Source organism: Macrobrachium nipponense, chromosome 1, assembly GCF_015104395.2.
Source record: "Macrobrachium nipponense isolate FS-2020 chromosome 1, ASM1510439v2, whole genome shotgun sequence".
NCBI lineage: Eukaryota > Metazoa > Arthropoda > Malacostraca > Decapoda > Palaemonidae > Macrobrachium > Macrobrachium nipponense.
The window spans coordinates 193,731,384-193,755,013 of record NC_087200.1 but is presented as its reverse complement, the minus strand read 5'-3'; the positions used below and the strand labels follow the sequence as shown (position 1 = coordinate 193,755,013).

Sequence of the window (23,630 nt, the reverse complement as noted above, 5' to 3'; positions counted from 1 at the left end):
TCCCTCCAGTCCTCGAAAACGAGTTTTTTGGGAACCAGTGGTCCAGATCAACTCTGATATTCCACAGCTCTCTCATATCTTAAGAAGTATCTTCTCTCGGTCCTTGTTCGAGTTTACGAGAAAGAGCCTATTATAACAACAGGCGTAAAATGTAACGATCCTCTACAGGTTCGTTACAGGATTGCAAAAAGGTCCGTTACGAAATCGTTTATCCGCTCGACGGGCAGCAAATTATTCACTTCCGTGAGTGGAATCTTTCTTTAGAAGTAAGTTGAGAGTTGTGTAGACTTTAGGGACGCCCTTTCATTCTTCTCTTCGACAGTTTGAGGACGAAGAGGCGGCTTCTTCTCTGCTCCCTTATTCTCGATCCGGGATCGGTACCATTAAACGCCATCCTATGATATTGAACGGGGATGGATGTTTAGTCTCTTTTTCCCCTTTTTCAATCGCTTAGGAAATGTAATAAGAGGATTTATGACGTCACAGGGGGAGCGACAATGACGCTGATCGCCCCATGTTGGCCTTCAGAATCTTGGATTCACAGAGGTCACATATTTCCTAGTTCACTTTCCAAGGACCTTTTCCGAGAGAGTTGGTCTACTCTAACTCGAAAGGTACCTATAACCTCTCCGCTCTGAGTCTGACTACGTTCAGACTATCGAGAGGGTTGACAGGAATAAGATTACCGTCTTCCTTTTCCGTCTGAAGAATGGGATAAGCTGGCAGTCACAACTATTAAAGAATATGCAAATATGTTGTTGACGGCCTTTGGGCGGCTCAGAGATTTGCGTCTGTCAAACAACAAAGCCCTTCCTTCACGATTTTTGAGTTCTGTGGAATCTCGAAACTCGCTCACCATCTACTTTTTGTCTCACCTGTTTTCTCGGAGTCAGACACTCGTGCGAGATCAGGCGACATATAGTAGCCCTGAGTTTCTTGTTGACGAAGTCAGTTGCGTTTATACACCCCCGATGATCGTGTAACATGAGACCAGGTTGGACTGTCAGGCATTCTCTTCGGGACTGAATCGCCTTTTGCTCCTCGCTCCTTTTCTCCTGGCACCAGAAGCTCGAGTCAGTTGATTCGCTGACGACGTTGGGTTGCGTTGATACACCCCCAAGGTTTGCTTAGATTGAATCGCCCAGGCAGTCCAGGACACTCATTCTTCAGCGAAGAATAGTGCTTATGGTCTTCAGGGTACAGCCTTGCTGTCCTTGATTCGTCTGACTTGTCAACTGGTCGGTCACCTGACTTTAGTACAGACGGACTGACTGTGCATGTCCAGATCGAAGCTTTCAATATGGAACTTAGACGTAGTCTGAAGTTCTTGATGTTAAAGCATTCGAACCTCTCCTACCTGTTAACTTTTTTGCATGTGATCAGGAAGGCCTTCTTCTAACCACCCTAGATACGACAAAGAGGGTTAGTGAAATTTTAAGCCATCGTCACAAGTTTTGGCTTTAGAGAAGACAAGGCGGTGTGCTCTCTAAGCCTTCCGTTGTGGCCTAAGAATGGAAACCCGTTTTGTCCTTGGGCCAGAAATCTTGAAGCAAGGATGGCACAAGTTAGTGGGCAGGAGCCAGAGAGAGTCCTGTGCCCTGTCGGGTCTCTCAAGTTTATCTACATAAAACTCAAGAAAGTCGAAGTCCCCCATTCGGGCAATCTGCAGTCCGAAAAAGACCAGACTTGCCCATATCGAAGAACACCCTGGCTTTAGTGTTAAGGAGTTCTTTCAAAAAATGCTCCTTCATTGTGTTTGCACAAAGATTTGAAATCTTTTTATCTAAATGCTCACGAGGTGAGGGCGCGGCCTCGGAAGCATTTCAACAGAGCATGGCACTCAGTAACATCCTGAGTACCATGTTTTAGCGAAGCAACTCTGTGTTCACTTCACACTCCCTGCGAGATTGTGAAGATGGCATATGAGATCTGCTGCTCGCTAGGGCCATACGTGTCTGCAAGACACAATCTTGGGGGCAAGAAGTACCACTCATCCTATCCTGTAGAAAATGGTTATTGGAAGAGCTCTTAATTTAGTTGATGAGTCGCCGACAACGGCGACTTCTTTTAACTCTTAAGCCTTAGTTTTAAAACACCTTAACTTTGGCTAGGTTGGTCAGGTGGTGATATATATATATTATATATTTATTTTACTTTCTTAGCCCTCATGGTATGGTCAATATGGTCTAGTCACGTCGTGGTCTCGCCCCTGTTGACAGATCATCTGAGTGCACCAGCTATATAGGTCTCTACCTCGCTGGCAACTCTAGTAGCACAAGCAGACTTACGTGGCAGTAACCCACGAAGCCAGCTATGCTAACAGGTGGAACCAAGATGTAAATCATCTGCATGCATTTGTTTCCTAAAATCCTTCTATTCTGTCCCTTCCCACCTCCAAAGGTGGGATTCAGCTATATATATATCTGACAGGTAAGTTTCATGAACAAAATGATATTGTTATGATACAATAAAGTTTGTTCATACTTACCTGGCAGATATATATAATCAAGTACCCACCCACCTCCCCTCATGGGGGACAGTGGAAATAAAAATTATGAATAGAAAATGGAATGGTTCCTGATAACCCGCCTCCCAGCGGCGGGAATGGGTACTAACCACCGCCTGGTCCGACCAATGCGTGTGTCGGAAGTTTTTAAAATTCTGTCGGACTTCAGAAAATACAGCTATATATATATCTGCCAGGTAAGTATGAACAAACTTTATTGTATCATAACAATATCATATTTTTATACCCTTGTAGCCACAGGGAACCGCAAAAGTTAAAAGTAATGAAAGTAAGCTTGAGATGTATATACGTTTGTAAAAGATAGAAATGTTATGTTATGGATTGCTAGGAAAGTTTAAAGGCACTATGTATTATCTAGTAAGAAGAAAAAGGTAAATGACTGCAAGTAGTATAATTGTATAGAATGTGTAATGTTAAGTCTGAAAAGTTACCAACAGGTTATTAGCGCCTCAGTGGTGTGATTGGTATGGTGTTGGCGTCCCACCTCAGTGGTCGCGAGTTCAATTCTCGGCCATTCCATTGAGGAGTGAGTATTTCTGGTGATAGAGGTTGACTCTCGACGTGGTTCGGAAGTCATATAAAGCCGTTGGTCCCATTGCTGAATAACCGCTGGTTCCATGCAACGTAAAAACACCATACAAACAAAGAAACAAACCAACAGGTTGTTTTTACCATTACGCACAATATTATAATTTTGAAAATAGAAGTACGTGTACTGTACTTTGTTACAGTTCAGATGCTTCTACAGTTACAGTGGTGTCATAAGTTGAAAATACTAATGTAAATTTAATATGACTATAAAGTAAATAACTGAATAATAACTGTTGTCACTGAATAAGAAAATGAATAATTACAATATGTAACTAAATTTAGTCATTGAAAGGCAAATTGAAAAACAGGCAGTCCCTGGTTATTGGCGATATGGTTTTATGGTGCTTGTCTAGCGAGGATGATAACTGAATTTTCAGCGCATATATGTGCTCATCCCGCTTATCAGTGTTGATCCTCAGTTATATTTGCCGATAAACGGGGATCGGCACTATTATTGCCGATTTTTTTTATCTGCGATAGTATTCGGTTATCATCACGCCGTCGGGGACAGAACTCCTGTCAATAACCAAGGACTGCCAGTACCAGATTTTCTCATTAATAGAGTAGATATATTGTAGTCCAGTACTGTACAAAAAGTGAAAGTGTAGCATTCTTTATGTTCATTTCATCCTAGGGTTTAGTGGCGAGAGTTTCTAAAATGTTAAGAAATCAAGAAGTTATTATAAGGGCATCATGACTAATAAATACTACATAATTATGATCTGGAAAAAGTGATCTGCAGATCTACACACACACACACCACACACACACACACACACACACACACACACACACACACACACACACACACACACACACACACAACACACACACACAGTCTAGTAAGTACTTAGTAAAGGTCACCATTGTAAACAAATGAAAAAAACAATGGTAAAGGATGCCTTTAACCAATCTTGTTTAACAATAGGACTAGATGTTTTCACTTCAGGATGAATAAGGATAAATTGGAGTTTGTTCCGACACGGCATACAAACCTTCGGTCCTTTTACAATAGGAAGGTACTAGCGGCAGCTGGATAGGTCGTAAGCTTTCGAACAAGGGGTTCGGTAGTTAACTGCTTGTCCGACAGGCGCGCGGGCGGCGCGACTGGGAGGTAAACAAATCACTTTTGCTTTCGGCCTGCTGGCGTGTGGACGTGTATCATCGCTCTCTGCCCGCTTCATCGTCGTTTGCTTCGCATGATTGTGTTTTTCTTTTCTAATTATCTAGTGAAAACTGAATGTAAGTACAATCATTTCATTGAATTCAATTGTGAATTAAAGGATCTTGGTGGCACCACGCCCTCCGATTACCCGAGTGCCGGGACTGAAGGGCGTAAGTGCGGGAATTCATTTTTCCCAGAAATGATCCTCGTATTGTGTATGCTCGTGCCGAGGGCGGGAGCGCTCGCTCCGAGCGTAAATTGGGTTGGAAATGTGTAGATGAAAATCGTAAGTAAGTGCTCTTTTTCATTTATATTTTTTTGACCTGTAGCCCCGTTGCCGAACGAATGCGCTCGGCACGGAAACTTATTCACGTATCGAAGTGGAATCGCAAGTACAGTATTCTTTTTCATTTTCATATATTATTTTGATTGTAGCAATACTCATTTTGGTTCAGTTTCCGAGCTTACCCGGAAATTGATCCTTCCCCCTTTTTATTTTGAATGAAGTGAAATCGCAAGTGCAGTTCTTTTTCATTTCATTTTTTTTTTATTGAGATTGCATTGTTTACTGGGATCAATGTTTCCGCTATTCCCACGGGATTTGATCCTTCCCTTTTTATTTGTATGAAGTGAAATCGCAAGCGCAGTAGTCTTTTCATTTTCATATATTTTTGATTGCATCAATTCATTATGGATCAAGGTTTCCAGAAACCTTGATCCATAAAGGTAAGGAATGAATCCTTTCACCCTTGCGCTCGGTACGAGGGCGCAAATGCGCTCGATCCGAGCCCTTATTCATTGTGAAGTGAATCGTTTTGCAAGATGCATTTTTCATTTTTATTACTTATTATTGATTGCATCAATATTTATTTGGTTCAAGTTCCGCTCAGTCAGGGAATTGATCCTTATGCCCTTGCATTCGGGCCGATGGCACGATTGCTCTCGGGCTCTGATATTGTTGTTGGGTACATGGGTACTGTGCGGGGGGGGTGGGGTGGGGAACGAGAACCCCCCCCCCGCTCAGTTCCCACAGATGGCTCTTCCCCTTGGGGGGGGGGAGGTTATCGGCGTTCTTCTCCTCGCCCGATCCGTCGAGCGCGGGGAAGGGCGCTCGGTGCCCGATGTACAATTGTATTAGGGGTCTTCCACTCGTTCGGAGAGGGCTCACCCCCCCGCGCGAGGGGACTTCCCCCCCCACACTAATCGCTACTATCTGTTGATTTCCGCAGGTGCTACTGCCACGAGGGTGGACCTTGGTGAGGTATGGGCGTCCTTCCATTTGCAGGGCGTGCTAGTGTCCAGGGGCTGCTGGCGGTTCTTGTCTGGGCCTACTGCGGTCACCATGGAGTGGTGACCACGCAACCAGGTGACGACGTCCCTCCTCCACCTGTGTACTCGCCTCACGTGGTAACAGTCTTGCCTACAGCCGCTGTGAAATGCCGTTCGCCGTACCGAGAGGGGGCGTGCTGCCGCCGCTCGTGGTGGTTGCCGCGCTGCAGCGACCACACTTCCGCTGCCCTAGAGCGCGCCCCCTGGACCTGCCGCCGGTACCAGGATGTTGTGGCTGCTGCCTCCACTTCCTGTGTTCCCGGTGCTGCCTGCCGTACCTACCGATCTGGGCTGACTGTCCATGCAGTTGCTGCGCTGCTGTCCCTGCCGTTGCTGCGCTGGCTGTCCCTGCCGTTTGCTGCGCTGGCTGTCCCTACCGATGCTGTGCTGGCTGTGCCCTGCTGTTCCTGAGATGCCCATACATGCTGATGTCGTCCCTGTTCGTGGTGGTACTACCCCAGACTTTGGTCTGTCTGTACAGGTGCGTCCGGGCCCTGTGGCTTCGGCTACAGCAGCCCCGGCTCCGCCCTGGATAGCAGATCTTACGTCTGTCCTGAGGAAGCTGACGAAGAAGAGGAGGAAGGTGTCGTCGTCGTCGTCTTCATCTTCTTCATCGTCGTCGGCTGCCGCCTCTTCCCCTTCGACTTCTAAGGCTTCACAGCCGAGGAAGAAGAAGGTTGCCTCCTCCCTCCTAAGAAGTCTCCCTCGGGAGCTTCTCGGGGACCCGTCTCACCTCGGTGGGACGGAGGGGGAGGGTTCCTTCCGCTGGTCCTCCTGCTCCTTCGGGAGCGGGGCCCGTCTCTTCTTCCGCAAGGAAGAAGACTACGGGGACCAGAGGAAAAAGGGGTACCGGCTAACACCGGTACTCTTCTCGCCTGGTGTCAGTGGTTCTGCCACTGCATCAGGTCCGTCTCGGCCTCTCGTTCGCGGGATTGGTACCGAGTGTACGGTCGCCTACCAGCGACCCGTGCAGCCAGGAACCAGACCTCTGAGTCCGCTCAGCGTCAGGTTCACGGCACGGGGCGGCAATACTGGTGACAGCGCTCATGCGACTCTCACCAGACCAGCTCTCACTCTCGCGTGCGAACAGCTGGCTACCCGGGGGGGGACGTGACGGTCCACGACCGACCACGGGCTGAGGCTGGGAAGAGGTCCTCCCGTTCGCCGGTGCCAGCCACGGCTGGAACCAGCGACGTTGACGTGCCGTGAGGACAAGCACCGGTCTCACTGTGACAGTGGAGCCTGCAGGCTCGCCTGGACCGTCGCTCTCACAGAAAGCGATACCGGGTACGGCAACCAGCACCAGCTCTTCTGACACTCGAGATCGGGGCCGCTGTGCTCAGTCCAGCCGTTCTCCACAGCGAGACGGTTCGACCAGGCCTGCAGCTCGATCGCCACCGCGGGTTGACGATCGCCTGCAGCCCTCAAGCCTGCTGGTTCTGCCAGCGAGCAAAGAGGGAGCGTCATTGGTCTGCCTCTCCCGTACCTTCAACCTCCTCTGGGTTACACCGGGAGGAGCGAGGGTATTGAGGAGTGATCGTGAGGGGTGCGCCCCTCATGATCCCACCACAGCGCCCTACGTGCCAGGCACGGTTCTTGGGACCGGCCAGGACGTATGCGCAAGTGGATGGGGAAGACCGAGGGGCTGTCGCTGTTCCCTCCTTCTTAGGAGGAAGGTTCTCGGATATGCTCTTGTTCGAAGGGCTTAACGGTCCCACTCTGCAAGATGCTGTGACTTCCGAGATCCAGAGGAACTTTGCCGAGGTTACGGCGCTGATTCGTCAGCACAATGACCTCGGGGAAGGATCGCCGCTCCCACAGCAGAGCCACGTCTCGGCTCGAGTCGTTTTGGGGCCCGGGGCCCGAGAGGGAACCCAAATCGACGGTGGGTCTGCCGCGATCGGAGCTTGCCGACTGTGTTGAACCGGGCCGGGTAGTCTCTCGTCTCCCGGACAAGAAGGCTCTCTCAGTTCTGGACGGTCGAACAAGCTACTTCACCTCCTCTTACTGCCCGGACAGAGGCGGGTTTCTACGTGTCTTCGGACACCGTATTTAAATACCCCTTCGGTTCTCCTGAGGTTTCGACCTCAATGAGGACTGGAATGAGTCGGAGCGGTATCGGCTCTCTCCTGTCAGGTGTCGATCAGCCCCCCCCAGACGACGTTCACAGTGGCGGCAGACCCTTACCTACAGTGAGAGTTCGTAACCCTCCTCGGGAAAACGTTTTCCTCCTGACGATACGTTTTCCAGACTCTGAGAGGCCATCGCCGCAAGGCGATGGCTGCTCCTACTCTTCTCCAACTGCTAGTTCCACTGGGAAGGCGAGCGAGTATCCAATTCCTCCCCATCCCTCTCTCCTTACGGCTACGAGGTCCAACAGCAGGCGTACGTTCCAGGGGCATCGAAGGACGTAGCATTGAGACAGGAGATCAAGACCATGCTGAGCAAGAGAGCTGAGAAATCGGCACGGATCAGTCACCGGGCTTTTACAGCCGACTCTTCCTGGTGGAAAAGTTTACGAGAGGCTGGCGCCCGGTGATAGATCTCTCTCCCCTGAACCGGTTGGTTTCGCCAGACCCGTTCACGATGGAGACGGCACGCGCAGTGCTCGACTCTATCAGGGAGAACGATTACATGCTTTCAGTGACTTGAAGGATGCGTATTTACAAAATACCCATTCATCAGTCCTCCAGAAAGTTACCTCCGCTTCATCCTCGACGGGACGGTGGTTTTGTACCAGCTCAGGCCACGTTGCTTCGGTCTCTCAACCGCCCCACAGGTGTTCACGCGAGTGTTCACCCTGGTGTCTGCTTGGGCCCATTCGCACGGGATACGTCTGATGGGGTATCTCGACGATTGGTTAGTCCTGGCGAGCTACCGCTCGCAGTTGCTACAGGACAGGGATCGACTGCTCGAGCTCTGTCGCGATCTGGGGGATCGTTCTGAACTTCGAAAAGTAACCGATCTCGAGCACAAGACGAGGATGAAGTACCCCTGGGTATGCTGATCGACAAGGTAGCAGGGCGAGTCTTCCCCGCAGACTCGCGGATCAGCAGATTCAGGGAGGCAGCCAACCAGTTCCTGTCTCGGCAGGAACAGTTTAGCTCAGCGATGGCAAGTCGTGATCGGACACCTGTCGTCACTCGGGAAGCCAGTCCCTAAACGGGCGTCTTCACCTGCGGTCTCTTCAGGGAGACTGAAGGAGAGTTGGTCACAGGCGACGGATCCCCCAAGCTTTCCATTGTCACGGACACAGGAGGTGAGGCAGGACCTAGCGGGTGATGGACGACAGGAACCCTTAGAGGAGTGCCTCTGCGCACTCTCCCCCGGGACATGCAGCTGCTCTCAGACGCATCGACCGAGGGATGGGGCGCACCACCTGGAAGAGTTGCAAACTTCAGGAGGGTGTGTACGAGAACGACAAGCACCTTCACATCAATGTATTGAAACTCAAGGCAGCGTTCCTCGCTCTCCAAGAGTTCCAGGACCGCTTGATGGGACACTCAGTGGTGTTGATGTACGTCAACACCACGGTGGTGGCTTACGTCAACAAACGGGGGGAGGGGGGGCCTAGTGTCTCTCCCGTTGTATCAGTTGACTCGGCAGGTGCACGAGTGGGCCGAGGCGCACTCAATAGAGCTGTCGGCACGCTACATTCCAGGGAAGGATGTAGTAGCAGACACGCTCGGCCGTCGTGATCAGGTGATAGGGACCGAATGGTCTCTACACCAGGACGTGGCGGAAAGGCTCTTCGACCTGTGGCGGCGACCAGTCGAGGATCTGTTCGCCATCCGGCACAACAGGAAGCTCCAGGTGTTCTTCTGGCGGCCGTGCATACCATGGGCAGCTGCAGAGGACGCTCTTCAAACACCCATGGGACAACCTCTTCGCCTATGCCTTTCCCCCGTTCAGCCTGATTCGCAAGGTGATCAGTTCGAGCACTGGTCATCCCGAATCTCAGGATGATCCTGATGGCTCCCAAATGGCCACAGGCCATTTGGTATCCGGACCTGCTGGCTCTTCTCGCAAGAGAAACCGAGAGAAATTCCCATTGGCACAAACCTTCTCGCCCAGCCACACGTCGAGCTAGGTACCACCGAGCAGTCCAGTCCCTACGTCTTCACGGCTGGCTGTTATCCACCATCTCTTGCGACGAGAAGCTTTTTTCGTAGCGCAACTACAGAGATGGCTGGAAACGTCCGTCAGTCCTCTGCAGCTGTGTACCAGGGGAAGTCGGCCGTCTTCTGTGGTTGGTGTCGTAGACGGGGCCTATCTCCTCTTAGAGCCACTCTTCAGCAGGTAGCGGTTTTCCTCGTTTTTCTTCGCCGAGGAAGCTCCTCTAAGTTCCCACAGTCAAAGGATACAGAGCCGCCTTGACACTCGTCCTGAAACTGACGGGATTGGACATCTCGAACTCGTTCGAGATCTCCTTGCTTAAGAGCAGCCTCCAAAGGTCTTGCCAACCCAGGGAACTCACAAGACCCTCTTCTTGCTGGACCCTGGCATCGGCGAAGAGAGTACGGGAACTCATGCAGATTAATGATGTGGATGAGATGCTGCTTTGTCCTGGGAGTACGCTACGGCGCTATCTGAAGAGAAACTCGACACCTCGGGCCTGAGTGCGACGCCTCTTCGTTAGCAACGGGGTCACCAAGAAAGAAGTATCAAGAACACTCTTTCGTCCTGGCTGCGTGAGGTCTTCAGGAGGGCGTATTGAGGCTGATGGTAGTGACGACATCCGTACGTCCCGTCCGAGAGCTCACGAAGTCAGAAGTATTGGCCCCACTCGTTGGGCGTTTCGTAAGAACTTCTCCGTGGCGCAGGTATGGAAGGCAGGGGTCTGGTACAACCAGACCACCGGCACCTTCCTTATACCTCTTGGATATTGCCCATAGGTCCTTGGATCGGTTCCTTAGGACCCGTGGTGGCTGCTCAACACGTCGTCTAGCTAACCCAGACCCTAGCAGGCTGAACAGCATCGAGTCTGGTGTGACTGTATGAATAGATAGTGAATGAGAAAGTGACTGGCTTCTCTTTCTATCTTTTCTACCCCTCTACCTGTAGAGGGATACGGTCATCACCCTGCTGGATAAGGACGAGATGCCGGTGAGCATATGACAGAGCCCCATCTATCCCTTTCACTAGGGATAGGAGCAGAATATCCACCACTTCCTTCTACAAGGGGGGGAAGTGGATGCCTACAAGAGTCAAAACCATGACTTTATCTTTGCTCCTGTACAGGAACAAGTTCTTACATTGCTGGTACGAAGAGATACGCTTGCCTCTCTCTTAGTACTCGGTCCAGAGGTCTGACCATTGATCCGCGGTGCACACCCGATCAATCGGACAGAGGCTTGGATCCCTCCCTCGCTCTTACGACCAGGGAGGCTTCCAGGTTGGGCGAACACCAGCTGTTCACAAAAAGACTCAGATTCCACCCACCAAGAAGTGAGTCTTCCTATTGTAAAAGGACCGAAGGTTTGTATGCCGTGTCGGAACAAATGACAATTTGTCCAAAATTGCATTTTCCTAACTATACAAACCTGAGGTCCTTTTAAACATAGCCCCACCTCATGCCACCCCTCACTCTGCAGTTTTTGCTTGGACCAAAAGCAAAGTGATTTGTTTTACCTCCCAGTCGCGCTGCGCGCGCCTGTCGGACAAGCAGTTAACTACCGAACCCCTTGTTCGAAAGCTTACGACCTATCCAGCTGCCGCTAGTACCTTCCTATTGTAAAAGGACCTCAGGTTTGTATAGTTAGGAAAAATGCAATTTTGGACAAATTGTATGTTTTGGGGAACTGGAACACAGCACCTATATTAGCAACTTCATGTAAAAAGATGCGAGAATTATTAAAGAATCTAGCATGCACATGGTCCCTAACACATCACTTTGGTAAGGATGCTGGAGATATTATGCAATGAGACCTCACCAGTAGTCTTGAGACACATGTACAAAGAATGTGGCATTGAGCTTGCAGGACTAAATTGGAATATGGAATATGTATATTATTGTTATAATGAATAATTTACATAAAAATTAAGTACTCACAATGGGGTTTTCCTCCAGGGTTTGGCGCTAGGATGGCATTCCCATATGTATCGCTGGTTACAGGGGAGGATTGGATTTTAGATGAGGATTTGGTAGGATGGTCGAGAGGGAAGGATAAGGGACCGAGTATGGCTTGTTGGAGATGTTTAGAAGGTATAAAAGGACATTATTGCCAATGTTGGAAGAGATAAAAATTTGGTGTTTGATAACTGTGGAATGTAAGTGTTTGTTGCATTGTCATGTATTCAAAGCATTAAATGTTGGATATCTGTAAAACATGGGGTATCTTTACAGAAAACATGACTTTATTATTTTGCAAAGTATGTAATTAAATTGTGTGACAATTTTGGTGGTGCAACCAAAATAATCAGTGAAATTAAATGTGTATATATTGAATAAATATATATACCTTTATATATATAACAAGTCTTTGGACTAGATTGTGTTCTTTTCAGCTCGCTTCGAATATTTAGTCTGTTGTTACTTATCCACAGGATTATGGAAAAAATTATGTCCTAGGGAACAATGCCTACAATAATAATGAATATGAAAAAACAGTTGACCTCATGGAGAAGAGTCTTACAGCATACCTCAGTGCTGAGGATGATTGTCGCCACCTTTGTGAAAAACCTTTTGATCAAGGATGGTTTCCTGACTTCATTTCCTCTATTGCAAGTAAGTTTTAATTCTCAATACAGACAGGCCCCAGTTACCGGCGGACTCAGTTACGGGCAGTCCCCAGGTTACAACGGGTTCGGCTTACGACGTACCGAGGTTAAGGCGCTTTTCAATTATATTCATCAGAAATTATTTCCAGGGTTACGACGCCTACAATGCTCATCTGGTAGAAGAAATATGACACCAAAAATGTAAAATAATCAATATTTGAAGGTTTTTGGGATGAAAAATGCAATAAGAATGCAGTTTACAGAGTTTTGAATGTACCCAAAGCATTAAAAGTAAGGTTTTTTATGGTATTTTATGATGTTCCGGTTTAGGACGATTTTCGGGTCACAACACGTCTCAAGAACGGAACCCCTGTCGTAGCCCGGGGACTGCCTGTAATGGCAATCTGGGTTCATGGCGCTTGTCTAGTGCCATAAAATTGGCGATTTATGGCGCCATAATGGGCTAAGTTCGGTTATCGGCACCATAACGTAACTAACAGAGGCGCCATCAAACGAAACGTGGCACCATAAGCACCATAAATTGCCGAGTTTCGGTTAATGGGGGTTTTCGCTTATCAGCACCCCCACCGATAATGGAACCCTCACCAATATCCGGGGACTGCTTGTACTTGATTATTGAATCACCTATGTAGTTACAGGCTGTCCCTGGGTTACGACGGGTTTTCCGTTCTTGAGACGCGTCGTGACCCGAAAATCGTTGTAAACCGGAACATCACCAAAAATCCTGAAAAAAACTTATTTTTAATGCTTTGGGTGCATTGAAAACTATGTAAACTGCATACTTATTGCATTTTTCATCCCATAAACCTTCAAATATTGATTATTTTGCATTTTTGGGGTCATATTTCTTCTGCCAGATCAGTGTTGCAGGTGTCATAACCCTGGAAATAATTTCTGATGAATATAATTGAAAACGCCTTAACCTCGGAAGGTCGTAAGCCGAACCCGTCGTAACCTGGGGACTGCCTGTATTAAGATATAAGTTTATTTAGCTTCATGATAACAATTTTTCTTTATTTGGATACTCTAACATGATATGATTCTTTGCTGATTTTCAAATGTTTATTCTGATAAAGTTTTAGTATTGAATTGACTTCGATGTTCCCTCATTGATATAGTTATGCACACATGCATAGTCCCTGACTTAGACAAAGCAATGTATCTAACAAATTATTGTTATTCTAATTATAGATAATTTTGGAAATTGTGCGTTTTTATACTTCAGCTCTTTTGAATTGATTCATTTTTCAAAAACTATACTTTATTGATTTTTTTATGTATGCATTTCCTTTTGTATTCCATGTTCAAAAGATAATTTTTTTACATGTACATAGTATTTCACTTGACAATCTTAACCTTAATCAGTTGACTGTACTGTATCTCTTGTTTGAGTTGCACACTGTAAACTTAATGAAAACTTATGTGAATACTAATCTTTTTTCTCCAGATCACTATACATATACTCTAAGGTGCAAGAGAAGATGTCCTTTTGAACTAAGTATTTTATATGGGGAACCTATCGACGACTTTTATGCATCCTACTACAATTATCTACAGTTTTCTTATTACCATGGTTAGTGTTTGTATGTTGTTGCTTAAGAACTTTTTAACTCCGTTTAATGGGATGTACTGTTATGTTTAATTTATTGAATGGTTTTCAAATGCATGATGTGGTACTGTAATGCTTGATTTATTGATAGGTTTTCTAATTTGTATTGCAGCACTGCATTGTTTGATTTATTGAGTGTTTTCTAATTCATATTGCAGTATAGTATTTTTTTTATTGAGTAGTTTTCTAGTTCATGTTGCAGCTAATTAGTATTAGTTGTAGCACCAGTCATTGTAAATTACAGAAAGCTACAAAATTTACTTAGAAGACCGATCCAACAATTGTTGGACTTAGACATATTTTGGATGAGTTATACAGTACACTAATTTTTCAGTATGGGTTCCTTTTATTAGATAGAATTCTGTTGTAACAGAACATTTTTACCAGTCATTATTGTAGCACTTTACACTGCATGGGGATAAGAATTCAAGGGCACTGTGGCTGGGATGAGAATGTAAAGAGTTGCCATGTATATGGAAACCTTTCATGTTTGCCTTTAGAGTTTTACTTTTTAAAGTTATTTTTTAATACTGGACTTATGGTTCCATTTTGATTTTGCAGAGGGTTCATTTGCTAAAGCAGCTGAGGCTGTGGCATCTGCTCTTGTGTTAAACCCAGAGGATGAATCGCAACTTGGCAATAAGGAATATTTCTTGAAAGAAGGAAAGGTGACTGAAGACATGTTTGTTCCCAGACAAGTAAGTATTTTTTATTTGTGCATGTGTGCTCCAGGAAAGTCCTGGATTATAAAAATTTGACAGAAAAAATAGATTTTCGAGTATTTTTGTTGGTTCTGTAGGTGGGTAGTGACATAAGTGCACTTGACATGTTGCACTGTAAGCATTGTGGCATTGCAGCAGCCTTTAGGTGCATCCAGTTTTTAGGATTCTACTTTTCCTGTGAACTTTTGCGCCATTTATGTTTCCTTCTTCCAAGTTCCAGTTTAGCCTTGAGCAATTACTTCTTTGTGTAACTGTGAGGTTTCCTCCGAGTTGTTTCACTTTGAAATCCTTGTGCTTCGTCTCTCTCTTATTTGAATTTTTTATTTATCTCTCTATCCTTTTGTCTAACCACTCAAAGTCCCTCTTTTGACTGTCTTAAGGGTTGACTGGCTGAAATTGCCCAGTGTCAGGCTTTATAAGGTAGATTTTATAATTTATTCATTCACTGTTATTGGAGGTTTAAATTTATTTATTGGTGGAAGCTAATGACACTTTGTTAATAACCCCATTAATCATAATGTGCATTTTTCAGTGAAAGAATTCTAGTTGCGCCAATATGTTATAACAGAAATGAGAATTTTTTATTTTAGCTTATAATTATGTAAGTACCAATGCACTTGGGAGAATGTGTGATGATGCTTTCTTTAATCATTGTGGAAGCTACTTTCCTTGCCTCTGTGTTTGAAATAGTGGCTGCAGGGAGTACATTCATTATCCCTTTATGAGGTTGGACATGAAATGAATTTTCTCCACTCTCTTCTGTCTTCCTGCCTGAGTGCCTATCAGGTAATTATGTATCCCTCTTTTTCCATGGTGTCCTGGGCCGACCTTTTACTGGTCTTCATCCTGGTTAATATGTACGTACTACTATTGCTTTCCTGACTGTTTCTCATCTCTTCTCATTAACATGGAAAACTATTGAAATCTTCAAGATCTCAGTCTCTTTTCAGCTTCTGTACTGGAACAGTGCATGAATTTGCATAAATCTATGCAAGTCTGACAAATAAGTTTTAAGTTCTTGATGAAAGTTTTTCATCTATCAAAATTTATGCATAGTTTGTTATTTACACTCATTCTTCACTTGAGTGCTAACATTCTTTTATGTTTCTCAGTTAGAACCTTAGCAGAAAATGTACATTTGTTCATGAAACTTACCTGTCAGATATATATATAGCTGTATTTTCTGAAGTCCGACAGAAATTCAAAAACTTCCGGCACACACAGTGGTCGGCCAGGTGGTTAGTACCCATTCCCGCCGCTGGGAGGCGGGTATCAGGAACCATTCCCATTTTCTATCATAATTTTTCTGTCGCCGGTGCTGGAAACACCTGTTTTCAGTACCTCCGTCTTAGGATTTTGGAAACTTCATGGCCGCTAAATATCCTAATTGTCTTTTGATTTATTGACTTGGATTTGTGGCTAGGCATACGCTATCTTAAATTGTTTTGAATATGATTCATTTTTGTATATCTGAATCTAGTTAGGCTAGTTTCAGTGGGTGTTGTCTGCTAAGATAGGGTGTGGCTACCGAAAGCTTCGGTAGTTCCGCACTCGATATGCACGAGAGCTATGTGTCTTGCTTCTTTGTTGAGATTTGTCATGTAAGGAGTGTGAGACTTTGTCTAATTCCGTAAGGAAGACGTATGATTCGTATGTACGCAATTAATCAGTAAACATAGTCAGGGTAGGCTAACCTACCTGTAGACTTTATTTTGCCTAACCCTGTAGTATGGCCTACGGGCTATAAATGTCTCGTGAGGTAATGCCCTTTACGTTATAGATTCCATCTGTATCTTGGAATCTAAGGTGCTCGCTCTCCTATCATTGTGGTGAAGAGTGCTACTTCTGTAGTTGTTACTCCTAACCCTGTAATGTTGCCTTCGGGCCCTAAACAGTTTCTGTAGAGGGTATTGACCTTTCTCTGATACTCTATCGATTCGTAACTTAGAATCGAAAGCGCTGGCTTTGGAGAGCAAAAGTGAAGTGGCTAAGTGCAGTGACAGTGCCCCTTGTGTAGTGGAGGGTGCGTCAGATCGGCCTTATTTCGCCTCTAGGCCGGGACCTCTGCTTGACTCCCAGGAACAGGGAGAGAGCATGTCGAAAGCCGAAGGAGGGTTACGAGGAACTCCCACCGATATCGACGTGCCTTCGGCAGACCTGATGTTACTCCCAGGCTGCCAAAGTGCGTGCACGAATCCTGAAGGATTGCTTCTCGTCCTCCGAAGCGTCCTCCCTGCGCAGGGTTTGGAGCTTTCGGAAGGACTCGCGCCCTCTAAATAGAAGCTTTATAGAAGAGGACGTTTCACGTCCTCTCTCTCTCTCTCTCGTCATGCGTTGCAGTGAGAAGTAAGAAGGCGAACGTCGCCTGAACTCGTGTACGTCTTTCCACCGAGAAAAGGGAAAGCAAGTCATATTAGCAGGACGCTTTTGAGCGCGGACGTCCTAGCTTTGTTGCTGTGAGAATAAGAAGCGTTGCCCTCGCCCGCGTATTCTCACACGATCAACCCTTCACCTGAGACTGCTTCGTGCAGTCGGTTTTCTCTCCGAGATGTCTAATGCTCTTCCCTGAAGGCAGTTTCGCTTGCATTGACGCCTGTCAGGAGCGTGACGCTTTCTGCACGCTTTTTTTTGACGCTCGGCTTGGACGGGACGTTCGGATGGACGCCAGGCGCGCGCGGGTGCACGCCAAGCGCGCACCAGTAGACGCCGAGGCCGAGCGCACGCCAGACGCCGAGAGTGCTCGCTGCTCGCCAGTGGACGCCGAGAGTGCTCGCTGCTCGCCAGTGGACGCCGAGAGTGCTCGCTGCTCGCCAGTGGACGCCGAGCGTGCTCGCTGCTAGCCAGTGGACGCCGAGCGCGCGCGCCAAGACGCCAGCCAGGTGTGTCGCCTGGCTGAACGTTTCTGTTGAAGTCTTCAAGCTGATTTGGGTCTAAAGATTTTTTACCTAACTTCGGTGATCCCTTCTACATCGCCTGCGAAGAATGTGAAGTAAGCAGTGCTTCGGAGGAAGCTTGAAGTGAAAAGGCAACTTCGTTTTCGAAACCCAGCAAGACCACGGGTTTCGTGAATTATAGAGGTCTCTGTCAGTAATATTGCTTTTCGTAAAGTCCAGGATTGGATGGAGTTATGGAAAGCTCAAGGAAAGATCTCTTTTGCTCTACCGCAGTCAAGACTTTGCGTAAGGCAGCTATGGGTTATGTAAAAGCTCGACGTCCTGCACGTCAGGACTCTCGGCAACGTTCAGTAGGATTCTTGCAAAGGCACTCATCAAAAGGACGCTCTTCAGGAAAGCGCAAGACAGGACTTCCTTTGCCATACTGCCAATAAATTTTGATATGGGAGAGGAAGCTGGTTGGAGAGTTTCTTCCTCTTCCCAGGATAATTTTGCAAGCTTTTTAGCCCATCTGAAAGGGCTTTTCAGATGATAGATTTTGTTAGTTCCTAGTCGGGACTACGCTGCCGAATTGAACATCGTCGTTCTACCTGTCGTAAGCCGTCTCTTAACAGGATTCTTGCCCCTTCCTCGTTTGAGACGGGAATCGAAAATAAAATGCTCGACTTCCTGGATTACGTTTTGTCAATTCAGTGAATTTCCCCATTGACAATATACTATCGTTTTGTCAAGTAAGTGGGTATCCCCTCATTGACAAAATATCTCTTTGTCCCGTAAATGGGTTAGTTCTCATTGACAAACTTCTCATTAACTTTATATTGCGTAAGCGGATAAGCTCTTATTGACAAGATTCGGAAGAGCTCTCATTCATCATTCGCAGACTCGTACAAGAAATAGACTTGTAGACTACGTCAATGAACGCTTATGTCCAATAACATAAGAAGCTTGAGCTGTCCGCTTCAATTCTCTTGAGTTTTGTTTATGAAACTAGCCTGTCAGATATGATGTAGCTGTATTTCCGAATTCAGCTATAGTATATATGTCTGCCAGGTAAGTATGAAAAAACTTTATTGCAATATAATATATTTTGCCTTGCGTTATTTTTACTACTGGTTGGTTCAAGTCATATACGCTTGCTGTAGTTACCTCTTCGGATGGCAACCGAGAGGTCTATTGTCTATTATTTAAGGACATTTAATCGTTACTCCCTGCAGCCTTCCAGGAGTTTCCGATTTATCTTTTACCGTTGTATGGTAGTGTTATGACGACACGAACGCATCTATATATTTAGCGTTTTCTGTTTCGCTTAAATATACCAGCTTGAGAGTCTCTTTATGCTAAAAAATTACGGACCTATTTCGTCGTAGAATAGGGTAGCTGGCAACCCAGGCATAAAGTTAAGAGACGACGATCGTAAGCTGCTGCTGTCACTGTCCTCTCCGCCACCGCCAGTCCGGCTGAGTCCAAACGAGGCAGTACCAGCTCGTTCGCTGTCATGCGCGGTAGGTTACGTCTCTCTCTCCTGCGGGATTGACTGACTAACCGTATCTCTGTGCTGGCAGTTACGTCTCTCTCTCTCCTGCGGGATTGACTGACTAACTGTATCTCTGCCCTACAATCACGGACTTTAGCCTAAGATTGAGGGGATTTCTTACATGAATGAATAAACATTGCATTCGTTTTGCCTTACTATGTTCTCAGAGATATCTCTTACTCCTTTCGGTGCTCGTTACCGCACGGTATAGGACTACGAGTCTACTGCAACATTTCACTATTATATGCTCTCCTGCTTAGGCAAAGCGCAGCCTTTTTAGGGAAGTAAACATACTGTGTGAGGGAATGGATGAGCTTGCTGGGGACTATTTCCTTCCTAAAGAAGTTTGTTTCCCTGAATAGACTGCAATTCAGACCTCTACAGTTTTTTCCTACCGGGAAACTGAAATTTTTAAAGATCTAGGAATGATTCTGAACATCTCTCGGTGCGTTAAGTATCACTTGAGGTGATAGAAAGAAGGTGCCGGACATCTGGAGAGGGTTTCAGATGTCCTGGATCATAATCTGAAAGAAGTGGAAGCAATTCTGTCGTCCCTCCAGTCCTGGAAACGAGTTTTTGGAACCAGTGGTCCATATCAACTCTGATCTTCCACAGCTCTCTCATATCTTAGGAAGTATCTTCTCTCGGTCCCTGTTCGGGTTTACGAGAAAGAGCCTATTATAACAACAGGCGTAGAATGTAACGATCCTCTAGAGGTTCGTGACAGGATTGCAAAAGTCCGTACGAATCGTCTCGATCGACGGCAGCAACTACTGACTTCCGAGTGGAATCTTTCTTTAGAAGTATGTTGAGAGTTATGGAGACTTTAGGGACGTCCTTTCATACATCTCTTCGCTATGATATTGAACAGGGATGGATGTTTAGTCTCTTTCCCCTTTTTCAAACGCTTAGGAAATGTAATAAGATGATTTATACCATCACAGGGAGCGACAATGACGCTAATCGCCCCATGTTGGCCTTCAAGATCCTAGATTCACAGAGGTCACGTCCTTCCAAGGACCTTTTCCGAGAGAGTCGGTCTACTTTAACACGAAAGGTACCTATAACCTCTCCGCTCTGAGTCTGACTACGTTCAGACTATCGAGATGTTGACAGCATAAGATTGCCGTCTTCCCTTTCCGTTTGAAGAATGGGATAAGCTGGCAGTCACAACTATTAAAGAATACGCAAATATGTTGTTGACGGCCTTTGGGCTCAGAGATTTGCTTCTGTCAAACAACAAAGCCCTTCACGATCTTTGAGTTCTGTGGAATCTCGAAACTCGCTCACCATCTACTTTTTGTCTCACCTGTTTTCTCGGAGTCAGACACTCGTGCGAGATCAGGAGACACATAGTAGCCCTGAGTTTCTTGTTGACGAAGTCGGTTGCGTTTACACACCCCCGATGATCGTTTAACATGAGACCAGGTCGGACTGTCAGGCATTCGTCCTTCGGGACTGAATCGCCTTTTTGCTCCTCGCTCCTTTCTCCTGGCACCAGAAGCTCGAGTCAGGAGTGGCTCAGAGTTGATTCGCTAACGACGTTGGGTTGCGTTCATACCCCACGGTTTGCTTAGCTTGAATCGCCCAGGCAGTCCAGACACTCATCCTTCAGCGAAGAATAGTGCCTTATGGCCTTCAGGGTACAGCCTTGCTGTCCTTGATTCGTCTGACTGGTCAACTGGTCGGTCACCTGACTTTAGTACAGACTGACTGACTGTGCATGTCCAGATCGAAGCTTTCAATATGGAACTTAGACATAGTGAATTCTTGATGTCAAAGCATTCGAACATCTCCTACCTGTTAACTTCTTGCACGTGATCAGGAAGGCCTTTTTCTAACCACCCTAGATACGACAAAAAGAGGGTTAGTGAGGTTTTCAGCCATCGTCAGAAGTTTTGGCATTAGAGAACACAAGGCGGTGCGTTCTCTAAGCCTTCCGTTGTGGCCTAAGAATGGAAACCCGTCTTGTTCTTGGCCAGGAGCTTGGAATCAAGGATGGCACAAGTTATTGGGCAGGAGCCAGAGAGAGTCCTGTGCCCTGTCAGGTCTCTCAAGTTTTATCTACATAAAACTCAAGAAAGTCGAAGTCGTACGGACAATCTGCAGTGTTCCGAAAAGACCAGACTTGCCCATATCGAAGAACACCCTGGCTTTATTGTTAAGGAGTTCTTTCAAAAAAGCTCTTCATTGTGTTGGCACAAAGATTTGAAATCTTTTGATTTGAATGCTCACGAGGTGAGGGCGCGGCCTCGGAAGCATTTCAACAGAGCATGGCACTCAGCAACATCCTGAGTACCATGTTTTAGCGAAGCAACTCTGTGTTCAATTCACACTCCCTGCGAGATGTGAAGATGGCATATGAGATCTGCTGCTCGCTAGGGCCATACGTGTCTGCAGACACAATCTTGGGGGCAAGTAGTGTACCACTCATCCTATCCTGTAGAAAATGGTTAGGAAGAGCTCTTAATTTAGTAGTTGAGTCGCCGACAACGGTGACTTCTTAACTCTTAAGCCTTAGTTAAAACACCTTAACTTTGGCTAGGTTGGTCAGGTGGTGATATATATTTTTATATATATATTTATTTTACTTCTTAGCCCTCATGGTATGGTCAATATGGTCTAGTCACGTCGTGGTCTCGCCCCTGTTGACAGATCATCTGGAGTGCACCAGCTATATAGGTCTCTACCTCGCTGGCAACTCTAGTAGCACAAGCAGACTTACGTGGCAATAACCACGAAGCCAGCAATGCTAACAGGTGGAACCAAGATGTAAATCATCTGCATGCATTTGTTTCCCAAAATCCTTCTATTCTGTCCCTTCCCACCTCCAACGGTGGGATTCAGCTATATATATATCTGACAGGTAAGTTTCATGAACAAAATGATATTGTTATGATACAATAAAGCTTGTTCATACTTACCTGGCAGATATATATAATTAAGTACCCACCCACCTCCCCTCAGGGGACAGTGGAAATAAAAATTATGAATAGAAAATGGGAATGGTTCCTGATACCCGCCTCCCAGCGGCGGGAATGGGTACTAACCACCTGGCCGACCACTGTGTGTGCCAGAAGTTTTTGAATTTCTGTCGGACTTCAGAAAATACAGCTATATATATATCTGCCAGGTAAGTATGAACAAACTTTATTGTATCATAACAATATCATTTTTGGAATATTTTTGTATTTAAGACAGATATGATAAACAGATGTTGAGGATGTTGAGGAATAAGGAAAAAGAGGAAGTAGTAATATACATATTACAGGTAGAACAAATTTGCCTTTGTGACTGTTCTCTGTTTCTACAGTAGGAATCATATTACCATATGATTCCATATGGCATTGTAGAAGCTTGTCTGTCTTCTCCATTAAGATCAATAAATAGTAACATTTTTTTGAGAACACAAGCCTTTGGTTTTTATGCAGAAGTATGGTATGTATTTGCAGCACAAGCTGAAAAGTGGTTGTTAAGGGGGCCGGCCGGCTAATGCCATTCTTTAAGGACAGGACTTTGATATTCATACCTCTTAATAAGGTGACTTGGGACATCTCCAAACTGTGTATGATTTTTGCCTCTGACCTTCGGTTTTGTGACGTGGGCGATTTATCCCGAAAATAACCATTTTTCAAATTCTATCTCCTCCCTTGATATTTAATATTAAGACCTGGGATTACTACCATATATACACCTGATGTAGACCTCCAATCAAATGCTAGGTATGAATTTTTCATTATGGTAAAAAAATAAACCCTATAAATTAGGAAAACAAAATTTATAAAAAAAAAAGACGAAACAAAAACCGGAAAAAAGGGCTTCATTTGATTGTTCTATAAAGTCTTTCTGAGTTATATACCAAATTCCAATGTTATAGCTTTAAAACTAAGTGAGAAGATAGATTTTGAAGGTCAATAACTATAGTTTTGAGATACGGGCGTTCAAAGTTTTTCTTCGTATTTTTATGTCAATGTTAATAAATAATGATTATTATGAATGTATATTTCTTTTTTGTGTATTAATAAACCAAAACTATTTTATTTATCATAATTTAATCATAAATGATGATCCCTTTGCTCATATATCGTAGCTTGGGGCACTGCGTCAGGCAAGACGGGGCACTCCTACCTACGCAACTCACTCTCTCTTCTTCACTAACTCGGCTTATTACAGCGAATTTCTTCTTCTGTATGTTACCTAGTATTTTCTGATTTGGCATGATGAAATTCTTGCCGAAACAAAAATAAACGTAAATGCAAGAGAATGTCAAGAGGTGAAATTCGAAGTTGTACTCTCTTTTTACAAAGACAATGTTAATAAATCATGATTATTATGAATTTCATATTCCTTTTTGGGTATTAATAAACCAAAACTATGTTATTTATCATAAATTAAGATCCCTTTGCTCAAAGATTGTAGCCTTGGGGACAGTGTGACGTGTGCTTCAGGCAAGACGGGAGCGTTTACTTACTACGCAACCCTCCCTCTCTCTCTCTTCACTAACTATGCTAATATCGC

General features: G+C 45.5%; 1 protein-coding gene across 1 annotated transcript in view; it reads left to right on the top strand.

Moving 5' to 3' along the window:
- The window catches only part of LOC135219964 (prolyl 3-hydroxylase 1-like), a 173,252-nt gene that overhangs the window by 30,989 nt on the left and 118,633 nt on the right, over positions 1–23,630 (top strand). Inside the window, exons 4-6 of the mRNA XM_064257207.1 lie at positions 12,159–12,339; positions 13,801–13,926; positions 14,524–14,660. Of these exons, the coding sequence (XP_064113277.1) occupies positions 12,159–12,339; positions 13,801–13,926; positions 14,524–14,660 (444 nt within the window). The remainder of the gene's footprint in view (positions 1–12,158; positions 12,340–13,800; positions 13,927–14,523; positions 14,661–23,630) is intronic.